This window comes from Rhincodon typus, chromosome 6, assembly GCF_021869965.1.
Source record: "Rhincodon typus isolate 14 chromosome 6, sRhiTyp1.1, whole genome shotgun sequence".
NCBI lineage: Eukaryota > Metazoa > Chordata > Chondrichthyes > Orectolobiformes > Rhincodontidae > Rhincodon > Rhincodon typus.
Window position 1 is genome coordinate 87,686,851 of NC_063337.1, and position 13,116 is coordinate 87,699,966.

Consider the following 13,116-nt stretch of genomic DNA (forward strand, 5'->3'; position numbering starts at 1 on the left):
GACTCCCATGTGTTCCTATGTTATACCAGTGTCTACTCATCAAAAGTACTTCTATCGCTGTGAACTGATTCAGCCTGAGGTCAGGAAAGTCGCTGTATAAATGCAAGTTCTTTCTTCCCTTTTCCTTCTGAACATTTTGCATTCCACCACTGAAAAAAAATAGATTGATTGTGGCCCCATGACTACAGTTCAAAGTTACTTTGTTGTGAAGGCCTTTGGAACACCCTGAGGTTGTGAAAAATGCTACAAGAATGCAAGTGTTTTGGAGCTGATTTTCTGCCCATTACTGTTCTCAAATCTATAAATGCCACCAGATCAGTAATTGCTCTGACTAATAGCATGACCATTGTATGAGTGATGTGGGCAGTGCATTCACAGACTGCTTGTCCTCAAATGAGAACTCATTAGCATTGTGGATGAGTTGAACAATATAGCATTGGTGTATTATCTTTCATTGAAAAAAACAACAATGAAACTTCGAGAGAAAGGAGAACATAGTATTTAACTAATTGTTTTAGCAGCTTATAGATTGAAAGTGGACATGAAGACTATGGCAGCAGTGACATCTCATAGATTTGCTGTTGTGAGAAAGAAGTTGGAATCGAAGGGGATTAAGGAACAGTCCTGGTTCCAGAGCAATGAGAATTTAGGTAAAAGGTGGACAAACAGAGTAAGGTGTGGAAGAAGTGGAGATGTTCAAACTTGATGTTTGAAAGTGAAAGAGGAATTGCCTCTTTGGTTGAGCACTGTGAATATCAGTCAGTATTGTCAATAGTTCTACATAAGTTTTAGTGTTTATTTTTCCATGCATTTCTCATAAAATCATCACTACAATGATTCAGAAATTCAAATGATTCATTGTTTTATCCTGCCAGATGTGTTGGAGCCAGGTCAGGGTGAGGAGTAGGTTACATTCTGACTCAGCAGTTGGTGCATTCTCATTTTTAAAGAAGCTGATGTATATGCTGTTGGCAGGGTTCAGACAGGATTAACAAAGTGTTGCCAGGGTTGGAGGGTTTGAGCTACAGGGAGAGGCTGAATAGGCTGGGGTTATTTTCCTGGAGCATCAGAGGCTGAGGGGTGACCTTATAGAAGTTTATAAAATTGTAAGGGCCATGGATAAGGTGAAAAGCCAAAGTCTTTGCCCCAGAGTAAGGAGTCCAAGACTATAATGCATAGGTTTAAGGTGAGGGAGAAAGATTTAAAAGGGACCCAAGGGGCAACTTTTTCATACCGAGGGTGGTGCATGTATGGAAGAAGATGCCAGAGGATATGATGGAAGCTGGAACAATTACAATTTAAAGGCATCTGGAAGATATATGAATAGGCAGGGTTTAGAGAGATATGGGCTAAATTCTGGCAAATGGGACTAGATTAATTAGGGGTTTCTGGCCGGCATGGAGAAGTTGCACTGAAGGGTGTGTTTCTGTGCTGTACACCTCAATAACTCTAGGACTCAATAACACTTCTCTGGACTCTGACTCAACCCCAAGTTAAATTACAACTCCAATGTTTGATTCATCTCTGCTACCCTCAATCTGCAAATGTTTCTAGATTTTCATCTAGACTGTTGAATAATGCACCAGTTCGTAGCAAGAATACTCTCTCTCAAACACAAAAGAGAGTTTGGTATAATGCAGTCATGGGGGTATAAATTATCTGACCAAAAGAGAAGTAGCTTGGACATGAATGGGTAGGCGGTAAAATGAAAAAGAAAATATTTTAAATTAATGGGAAAAATTAAAAGCACTGTAATCTAATGCAATTGAGCACCAGTACAGCATGCATGAAATACATTTCCATTCTGGCTCAAATAATTTGTGTAGCAGCAATAAACAAAATGGATAAGTTATTATCTTAGAAGAAGAAAGATATCAAGCTAATTCTGTACAGTTCCCTAGACTGACTGCATGCCACTTGTGTTGAGACTCAGTGACATTAAAGAAAACCACAATGCTGACTTCTGTAGATTGAATTCCAGGATTGAAGAGGTTGGAGTTCTCCGACTTTGAAAGTAAGCAGCTGAATGTGATCTTTATGGAGGAGTGCAAAATATTAAAGACAAAAGTTGGAAATGGAACACTACTTCAACAAGAGGATGTAGACTAAAAATGGTTAAATTATAAGACAAATATCAGGAAATTGTTTCTGTGCGAAGAAGTTATCAATATTTGGACTGGTCTTCTGGGGAATTTAGATGGAATTTGAAACCAAACTAATTTATTTAAATTACGGTATAATAGAGGCGAGGGATAGTGATTAAAAATACAAATCTAGATGGATAAGCTAAGATGGACTGAACTATCTCCATTGTGCGTAATCCTGTAAACAGATGGGCTAAAACCTTGATGATTTATGTGCTCTCCACATGCTCAGAGCAGTCTCTAATTTTGTAGCATGTACTTTGCTCCAGGGCAAAGTTAACATATGAACCAGTAGGTTTGAAGTGAATTTTGTGTTTAAGCAGGCTATAAGGGTCAAGGATGTTTATATTCAGTTCATTCCTAAATGGTTCAGTGTGACTTGGTGACACTGAAAAAAACACATGGTTGATCCATGTTTGGTCTTTGCTAAACCATCGTCATATCTTGCTATACCCTTAATCTGATAAAAACTGATTTGAACATCAGTCCACTGTCAGATTTCTTTAGTATATGATCATTTACTAACGAGGTTGAAAAGGGTGCATCCCTAGTGACTGTGCAGTCAAGAAGTCTCCAATTAAATGAATAAACCAGCAAATAAATATGAAAATGATTAGTCTGGATTTTAAAAGAAAAATGCAACATGAAAGAAATGACACAACAGTGATCAAAGGTAATTGCAGAGAGTGTTATGCTCAATGGTCAGTGCTCAATTTCCAATGAATTGTTCGATAATTACATATTTGCATTCAGCAGTAAAACCTTTGTTCATGGCTGAGCACTTAGAGAGAGTGTGCTCCTGTCTGGAACACTAATAAACCCAAACAGTATCACATCGTTCTTCTCCTTTACTCCTGAATTAAGTTTTCTACAACCTAAGCACAAACTCTCCCACTTGTAAAATTGAACACAAGATTTTAATATTGGAGTTGGGGTGGTACTGTGTGAAATACAAGAAAAGAAGTTTTTGTTTGACCTAAAAAATTATGGTTCAGGAACAATTTAGTGTCGACCTTACGCAGCATGTTGCTGAAACAGAAACTACTGGAGAAACTCAGCAGGTCTGGCAGCATCTGCAGAGAGAAAACAGTTAACGTTTCAAGTCAGTGATCCTTTCTCAGAACTGATAGCAGCTTGGAAAAGATGGTATTTATACTGACTGGATAGGGAACAGAAGAAGTGAGGTGATAAGTGGATATGGAGCACAGAGAGAGAACAATCAACTTGGGCAGGCAAAGGATTGTAGGATAGTAAGCCACGGCCGTCCCTTCTGAAGAAGGGTCACAAAACTCAAAACATTAACTCTGTTTTCTCTCCACTGATGCTGCCAGACTTGCTGAGTTTCTCCAGCAATTTCTATTTTTGTTTCAGATCTCTAGAATCCTTAGTTCCTTGTTTTATTAGACAGCATGTAGCCCGGTCATTTGAAGTTCTATCTTGTTCCAGTATCTTAGCAACTCTTTTGGTCAAGTCAGCTCTGGCTTTGGTCACAGAGCTCCATAGTCACTTCATTTATGTAGTTAACTAAACAATAAGACCATAAGACATAGGAGCAGAAATTAGGCTATTCAGCCCATCGAGTCTGCTCCGCCATTCAATCATGGCTGGTAAGTTCCTCAACCCCATTCTCCCACTTTCTCCCCGTAACTCTTGATTCCTTTGATAATCAAGATAATCAATGGGATCTATCAAAACCAAAGGGACCATTAATTGTTTCTTCTTGGCCTATGTGGCATGGAGATGGTTATCTTTTATAGAAAATATTCAAAAATTCTGTACCAGATCATGGCCTCACTCCTACATGTCGTCACAGTCTTCATCAGTCCTTCAAACTTTTTAATAATTCTAGACATCTGTCCATTTGTAAATTCCTTCATTCTATCATTGCTGCCTCAGTTGTCAAGGCCACAAGCATTGAAATTCCCTCAGTATTGTCTCTTCTACTCTGCTCTTATGATTTGTGCTCTTACCAAACATCCATAGGATGTTTTCTGTGTTAAATGTTGCCATTTAACTGCAAATTGCTTGCAACATAACTATTTTCAAAATAACATTTCCACTTTTCACAGGAAATTTTTCTTCACTTCATTGGTTTTACAGTAATAATTTAGACAGCAATGAACTTTTGAGCAGCCAGTCAATACTTAAATCTATCTCTGTCCTCTTTGTACTGCTGTATTTATATCATCTGCTAATTAGCAATAGCATTTTGGTTTAATTGCAAGTTTGTTTTTAATTCATTCATGGGATGTGGGCGTTACAGACTAGGCTAGCAATTATTGCTGTTCTTTAATTGACCCTGAGAATTTGGTGGTAGAACTGTCTTTCTAAACTAATGCAGTCCATGTGGTGTAGGGACACCCACATTACTGCTAGGGATGGAGTTTCGGATTTTTGACCCAGCAACAGTGAAGGAATGATGGTATATTTCCCAGTCAGGATGGTGTGCGGTTTGGAGAAAAACTTAACAGGTAGTGGTGTTCCGTAATTTTGCTGCCCTTGTTCTTCTATGTGGGATAGCTTGTGGGTTTGTCAGGAGTAATTGGTAGGAGCCTTGGTCAGTTGTTGCACTGTATCTTGTAGACAGTACTCGATGTCATTGTGTGTTGGTGGTGGAGGGAGTGAATGGTGAAGGTGTTAGATGGTGTGCAATTCATATGGGCTGCTTTATCCTATATATTGTAAAGCCTGTTGAGTTGTTGGAATTACATTCATCTATGCCAGTGGAGAATATTTCGTCACCCTCCTGACTTTGCCTTGTAGGTGGTGGACAGATTCTGCATTGTCAGGAGATGAGTTACTCACCACAGAATTCCTAGGCTCTGACTTACTCTTGTAGACTTAGTATTTATATGGACTGATCCTGTTCAGTTTCTAAGAACCCAAAGAACTGCAGATGCTGTAAATCAGGAAGAAAAACAGAAGTTGCTGGAAAAGCTCAACAGGTCTGGCAGCATCTGTGAAGAAAAATCAGAGTTAACGTTTTGGGTCCGGTGACCCTTCCTCAGAACTGATGGTAGCTAGGAAAATGTTGGTTTATATGCAAAAGATAGGGTGCGGGGAATGGCTAAGGAGTAAATGATAGGTGGGGATAGAGAAGAACAGTTGGATAGACAAAGGAGTGGATAATGATCTGGCTAAGAGAGTGAATAGCTGTTCATGGAGATTGTTAGTGGCTAACAGTAGGTAGTGTGTAATGGCAGACTATGTAATAAAAGGCCTGGTGTGTGGGGTATGGGGGCTAGGACATGGGGACATTCAGGCCCTAAAATTATTGAACTCAATATTGAGTCCAGAGGGCTGCACGGTCCCCAAGTGGAAAATGAGGTGTTGTTCTTCCAGCTTGCACTGAGCTTCATTGGAACACTGCAGCAAGCCTGAGACAGCAACTTCTGTTTTTGCTCTTGTTCAGTTTCTGTTCAATGGTAACTCTCGGGAATTTGACAGCGGGGGATTCAGTGATGTTAGTGCCCTTGAACAGTTGGATTTTCTCTTGTTAAAGGTTTTCCACTTATCAGTTTATCCTGCTGCATCTTAACATGGATGCTTCAGTATCCGAGTTGTCAGGGATGGTGCTGAACCTTGTCAATCAACAGTGGCCATTCCTACTTCAAACCTTACGAAGGTGGGAAGGCTATTGATGAAATAAATGAAGATCGTTGGACCCTGAGGAACTCTGCAGAAATGCACTGTGCCTGAGATGATTGACCTTCAACAACTGCACAATTTTTGTACTAGGTGTGACTCCAAACTGTAGAAAGTCTTCCCACAATTTCCATTAACTCTATTTTTGCTAGAGTTTCTAAATGCCACACTTGATCAAATGCCTTGATGTCATAGAATAAAATCATAGAATTCCTACTGTGTAAAAGCAGGTCATTCAGCCCATTGAGATCACACTGACCCTCCGAAAACATCTCACCCATACCCACACCCTACCCTAACCCTGCATTTCCCATGGGTAATCCACCCAACCTATACATTCCTGGACACTATGGGCAATTTAGTATAGCCAATCCACCTAACCTGCACATCTTTGGACTGTGGGAGGAAACCAGAGCAACTGGAGGAAACTCCGCGCAGACATGTCGCTGAGGGTGGAATCAAACCCCGGTCCCTGACGCTGTGAGGAAGCAGTGCTAACCACTGAGCCACCATGCCATCCCCATGGGTAGCTACTCTCTCCTCACACTTGGATTTCAGCACTTTTGTCTAAGTTTGGACCAAGCTTGCAGCTGAGTGACCATGTTGGTATCCAAAGTGAGTGCCAAAGTGAGTGTTTTGTTTGGGGAGCTGCCTCCTCTTGTGACTTGTTTAATTGGTGACCAACATTCACAATTGGATGTGGCAGAACTGCAGATCTTAGATCTTGGTTGTGCACTTATCTAGTTCTGTCTATCACATGACACACTGCTTGACATGCAAGTAAACTTGTCCTGTAGTTTCACCAGGTTGACACCTTGATTTTAGGTATGTCTGATGCAGTTCCTGGCATGCCTACCTGCAATCTCCACTGAACTAATGTTGATTCCCTGGCTTGATCGGAATAGTAAAGTTGAAGCCTTGAGGTTACGGATTGCAGTCGGATACAATTCTAATATTGCTGATCACCAGCAGTACCACAGGGATGCTCACTTTTGAGGTGGTAGTGCCACATACACAATGAACAGTATCCTTAATATGAGTATGCAACTTTGTCTCCGCAAGGACTGTGCAGTGGTGCCTCCTGCCAATGGTGTCTTGGACAGATTCATCTGTTGCAGGTAGATTGGTGAGCATGAGATCAATGCATTTTTTTGTCCTTGTGAGTTCCCTCTCTACCTACATCAGCTCCTGTCTACCAGCTATGTCCTTTACGACTTGGCCACTTCAGTCAGTGGTGGTGTTACACAGCTACTCTTGCTGATTGGCTGGGTGGTGAGTAGATCAATGAAAAAGAAATTACAGTTTTTTTTTACTGCTGCTACTTCTGCGTGTTTGTGTGTGCATGTTTAACTGTGATTGTTGATATACCAAACAAATTTGGTTGACTTTAGAGACAAACTAGAAACAGGATCACCAAAATGACTACTTACGCAATACTTTTGTCCTTTCATTTCTCCTTGATTGCAGCAATGATTAACAGCATATGTGTATCTCAATAGATTTCCTTAATAGCATTGTTATCCTACAAAAACAATAAAGATGAAAAGTAACTAATGTGTGTGTGTGTATAAAATTAAATATTTTTAATTACGATGGAATAAAATATTGTTTCAGTTTACTGCTTGGAAATGTAAATGAAGTTTGAATGAGGCATGTTGATGATGTCTGTTGGAGCTATTGCATTCTCACATTGTCACCGTAATCTCCAACAACCTGGTAACCCTCTGAGATTTCTGTACTTCCCTAATTCTAGCCTTTTCACATCTCTGATTTTCACTGCTATACCATTGTAAGCCATTCCTTTAGCTGCTTATGCCCTTAGCTATTAATTTCCTTCCTAATATATGTGTATCTTTATTCTTTGAGCCAAAACTTTGAGACTTACCTCTGATCAAGCTTTCTGGTCATCTATCCTAATCTGCAAAGTACTGCAGATACTGGAAGTTTGAAAGAAATCAAGAAGTAATGCAAATACTCAGCAGATCTGGCAGCACCTGCAGAGAGTAACAGTTGACTTTTCAGGCTGCCAAACAGAAACATTCCAACGAAGGTCATTGATCTTAAATATAAAGTTGTTAAAAATTCGTTTGTATGATGTGAATTTGCTGGCTAAGCCAACATTTATTGCCCATTCCTAATTGGCCAGAAGTAATTAAAACCACATTGTTGTGCATCTGGAGTTACATGTAAGCCAGACCAGGAAACGATAGCAATTTCCTCCCCGAAAGGACATTAGCAAACCAGATGAGTTTTTACAACAATTGGCAGTAGTCACACAGCCATCATTAGGCTCGCATTTTTACTCGAGATAATTTCTGACTCCACAGATGCTGCCTGACTTGCTGAGCATTTCCAACATGTATTTATGTGGCTCCTATGAAGGGCTTGTATGTATGCATTTTGTTTTCTGTTGTGATTCCAACCTACACTGCTAAAGTCTTGATCAGAGAATGTCCATAGACTTCCCATTCTTGGGTTTTAATCTGAGAGAAGCGCTTTTATTGAGTAACAAAATCAGAAGTTGCTGGAAAAACTCAGCAGGTCGGGCAGCATCTGTGGAGAGAAAGCAGAGTTAACATTTCACGTCCAGTGAGCCTTCCTCAGCACTGATTGTAGCTAGGAAAACGTTGGTATACATGCCAAAGAAGGAACGATGGGAGGGTAAAGGAGTAAACGACATGGGAGATAGAGTCCAGAGTAGGAGCAAAACAACTGGGCAGACAAAGGAATGGGTAAACGTCAGCCTGGGAGAATGAATAGCTGCTAATGGGACCTTTAGTGACTGACATTGGGAGGTTTGTGGTAGCAGTCCATGTGACGATAAGGCCAGCTGTTTGTGGGTTAGGGTAAGGACGTGGGAGAAGGTGCTCAGGCCCTAAAATTATTGAACTCAATACTGAGTCCAGAAGGCTACAGGGTTCTCAAATGGGAAATGAGGTGCTGTTCTTCCAGCTTGCACTGAGCTTTGCTGGAGCACTGCAGCAAGTGCTTTTACTGAATAATGTGTAGAAGTGTTCCACTTGGCTGTCACGTTGAGGACTTTAAAGTTGATTATTGACATAGTAAAATGAAAATTAGACAGGTGGGCATTTCACTCAACATGATTAAAGGACTGTTTCTACTCTACTGTCACAAAAGCTAATGACAAAGTTATGATGCCCTCTTGTACCTCTCCTGTCCTATCAGATTTATGAGAATATTGTTGGTGGCAAAGATGCGTAGGGGATGACAAAATGACAAAATTATGATTTAGAAATAACATTCCTGGGATTCATCTGTTTATATAACAGTTAAATAAAACGAATTTTGAAGACCTTCAGAAAGTCCTGTCTTTATGTAAAATATGTGGCAAGAGGATCACACTTTTAATACTGCCAAAAGTTATCATTTGAAGTTGCAGAGCCTTGTTCTTCTCTGAACAATTGCACTGACCATAAACTGAAGCAATCTGTAAAATGCATGGGATTACTGGAGAATGCTGGGATGGTGACATGATTGTTGAATTTTCCATCATTCAGAGAGCTTGCTGGCTTATTTTGAAATAATTTAATGCTGCATTTTTTTCTGCCAGAAGATGGAGGTGAACATTAAAACCTACAAACACTGACCCCGAAAAGTGAATGTTTCCATTCAAAATAATTCATCCTTCAAATAATGTACCAGGTGTTTTTGGAGCCATTATGTGTTATCGCTGTTCCAGTTTATAGAACAAAATGTTTCTCATCACAACTTAGCTATTTTCATATTTAGTAAAAAAGAAGCTGGAATAGTTTAGGGAATTATCATGACAGTTGATGGATACCATGCTAATGGGAATCATTATTCAAGGAGAATTCTTGATTTCTTTCTGTTTAGCTGGAAACTTTTCTGGCTAATAAGAGGGGTTCAGACTAAGGTCATATTAATTGCAATTAGTGTTGCAACTGTTAGAAGCTGTCTGGGATTGTATTCTTCCAACAAAGCAACCCAAGGGCAGGCCTTTTAGTGTGAAACCATGAGCAGGCCTTTTATTCCCCATAGAAACCAAAGGTGGGAGAACGGTAGGACCAGCACAATCAGCCAGTGTTCTCGCTCCCTGTCTCAAGCCACCTCTTCCCAGGGGGAAGATGCTTAAGGGATGTGTGTAGGGAGTCAGTCGATCAATCTAACTAAAGGCCACATAAGGCAATGGAAGGAGGCAGATAGGGATTTTCCGCTTGGGCTGTAGAATCCTGGTGGCAGTGGGGAACAGTTTTGATTGTCTGGTGATAGAATTGGGGAAGGTGATACAGGGATCCAGGCAGGTTTAGATCCCCTCCTCTACGCGAATGCTGTAGAGCGGATCTTCCCACTTTTACTCCAACCTTACACCCCCTCTCTCCCCCCATCTCTGAGGACTCACTGTGAAAGCAAATTTACCTTCATGCTTTGGAAAAGTCAGAGAGATTGAGTGTCTATATTCTGAAACATTCTCTTTCTTACTCACCTTCCGTGGCATCGATTGATGCTTTCGAGCTGAAAATCCATGTTTGATCTTGCAGTTTACACCATCCTGGGCAACAAGCCTATTGTCAGCTATTCACCACTCAAGGGAGAGTCCATATTGAAGTTAGGATATGAAGCCCTCTGATGCCTAGTTTGGAGGCAGTGAAGGCATTTAGTCACCTAGCACCTTCCCACCTCTGCCAAAAATCAAGTCTGGAGCAGGAAAGCCCACAGTCAGAATTCCAGCCCCAGTGCCAACTGAAGGCCTCAAAGTAGTTAACTATGACCAGCCAAGGGCGTCATCCTGTCACCTCTGGTATTCACCCCAGCAGCAGGTAGACCTGTCACCACAAATACATGACAAGTAAACCTCACGTGGGCTGCTTATGACCTCCCAGAGGTGGGCTCCCTCATTGAAAAGCATTCAGTTCCTGATTGAGGGACCCAGAATCAGGCAAAAGGGGGCTTTACTGTGAGCCGACATGCCACTCCCCCTCCCCTAATGCTGCCCACCCCACAACCCTCTTGACTCTCACCTTCAAAACACCTTGCACCATGCGCCATTGATTACCTCTGGGCTGGGTCACTCCTTGAGCCTGCATTTCCAGTAGATGCTGCACCAAACACTGCTTCCCTTGAAATGCCTTTGATTGACCAGCAGCTCCTGGTGACCAGGACCTCTTGAGGTCCATTATTACTGGAGGCAATGAACTTCTCTCACTAACTATTCAGTTGGCAGGTGGAAACCCCAATGCAGGCATAAAATGACCCACTGAATTACTGTTTTCCGCACATTGCGGACTTTCCCATTTGAGCCTGACAGCAGGGCTCAGTAGCTGACAAGGAAAATCATGCCCCGTATTTCTAGTTAGCTGAGATTGGTAGGTGAAATATAGGTTACATCTAATTGTCCCAAAGCTGTCTACAGCTATTAATTCGCATTCTGATAACAAAGAGATTTTGTAGATGCTAAAAACTCCATTTCATGCCAATAAACTTTTGAAGGATTTGGAATTCGCCTCGACTTTGGCACCAAAGGGGCAGCATTCGATGGTCCACTCATTCATGATAGACCAGAAATTCAGTTCCTTTGGAATTAATCAACAGTTGCAGAGTATTACATCCAGAGAAATCTGATACCATCCATTTTGCCTCACTTCATGAGACAAATATTTACACCAAAACATTTTGAGACATCAGTCAGGACTACCAAAGTTCTCAAATAATGTATTTTGTAACATTGTAGAAGTACCTCAGGAACTCAAAGTGCTTCATATGCAAATGAAATATGCTTTGAAATATAGTCATTGTTTTAAAATCAGAAACGTAGCAGCCAATTTGCACACAGAATGCTCCCACAAGTAACATCATGAAAATGCCCAGATCGTCTGTCTCACAGCTGCTGGATGCACAATGCAAACATTGGCGATTGATGGTCTCTTCAGCTATCAGTGGAAATACACCACATGAAGCTACCCATTCCCAATCCATGTAATTTACTGCATGTTCATTGTCTATGTAAAAGGAAGGATGCTAATGGTGTTGATGACTAGAGTATAAATATTAACCAGGACACCAAGGAGTGTTCTTCTGAAATTCTCTGGAATAGTACTCCAGTTATTTTACATCATCTATGAGAGCAGACAGGGTCACCTTCTTCTGAAAGATAGCACTGCCCCAAAAACTAAGATTCTGTTCTCAAGTCTCTCATGTGGGACTTGAACCCACCACAATGCTGCCTGAGAAGATGAGAATGCTGCTGAACTTTAGCAGAAGAAGGTGCATGTAATATGAATAACAGTAGGATCATGCATCAGTTCTGAACACAAGTTCTAAGTCCAAGAATTATTTCTTCTGGGCTCGAATTTGAAAATCGTATCTCTACTTCAAAGTCTCCTTTTAATAGGAAATTCAAAGTCTCCTTTTAATAGGAAAGGTCTGAAACCTTGTGTTTGCTATACTGGAATAAATTGAGAGTATTGTAGTGACAGACTGTACAAAGAGAGTGACAACATTAAAATCTTGTTTAAAAGAGTGGTTTCTTTTAATAAGGGCTTAGGAAATAAAAGTCATCTTACCTGTAGTTGAAGGTCAACTAAGCATTTACAAATGAATAGTTGAGTCAGGTTAATTAAGATTTACCAAAAGCTTCTTTTAATGAGAGAACTAATGCAGCGATATTAAAATGGAATTATAAGATTGAACTTTGCATTTATAGAATGCATTTTTGTATCCTCACATCATCCCAACCTTTGAATTACTTTTGAAGTACTGATGTTATGTAGGCAAATGTAATTGATGAATGGTTTTGAAGAAAGGTTCAGAAGAACAGAGATGATCAGATGCAAAACGTTTATGTTATTTGCAAGTTGCAGACATTCTAATTTTTTGGTTCAGTAACTCACTCCCAGCTGCTCACTGCTGTTCTGAATATGTTAGGCATGGCAATTCTACAAGGAGCTCAGTTACCATGTATGTGCTAAAAGCTTTCAGGTTATTAAGACACCTTTTAGTCTTTGGCAGTTTTTATTTGTGATTCAATGCAAGAAACAACAATGAACAAAATAATTATTCTTATGAGCGAGGACTATTCATGTCTGAACAAATGAGGAGACAAGGAGAAAATGACTATGATGTTAATTATCAGTCACTTGTAGTTTTGTCCAGTGAGGCTAAACAGACTAGGTTAAAGGAAAGAAATGAATTGTATGGTACCTTTCGTATCTCAGGCCCTCCTGAATCACTTTCAAGCCAATAGAGTACATTTTGGATTGCTGCCATTGATGTAACGTATGAAAGCTACACAAGTGCCTCTAGTATTCCCCTACAAGCAACAATTTGATAAAGACAAATCTTCAGTGTT

At 40.4% G+C, this 13,116-nt stretch overlaps 1 protein-coding gene across 1 annotated transcript in view; it reads left to right on the forward strand.

Annotated features, from left to right (window-relative positions):
* The window catches only part of LOC109924850 (protocadherin-9), a 420,097-nt gene that overhangs the window by 14,676 nt on the left and 392,305 nt on the right, over positions 1-13,116 (forward strand). Inside the window, exon 2 of the mRNA XM_048598486.1 lies at positions 11,369-11,403. Coding sequence (XP_048454443.1) covers positions 11,369-11,403 — 35 coding nt within the window. The remainder of the gene's footprint in view (positions 1-11,368; positions 11,404-13,116) is intronic.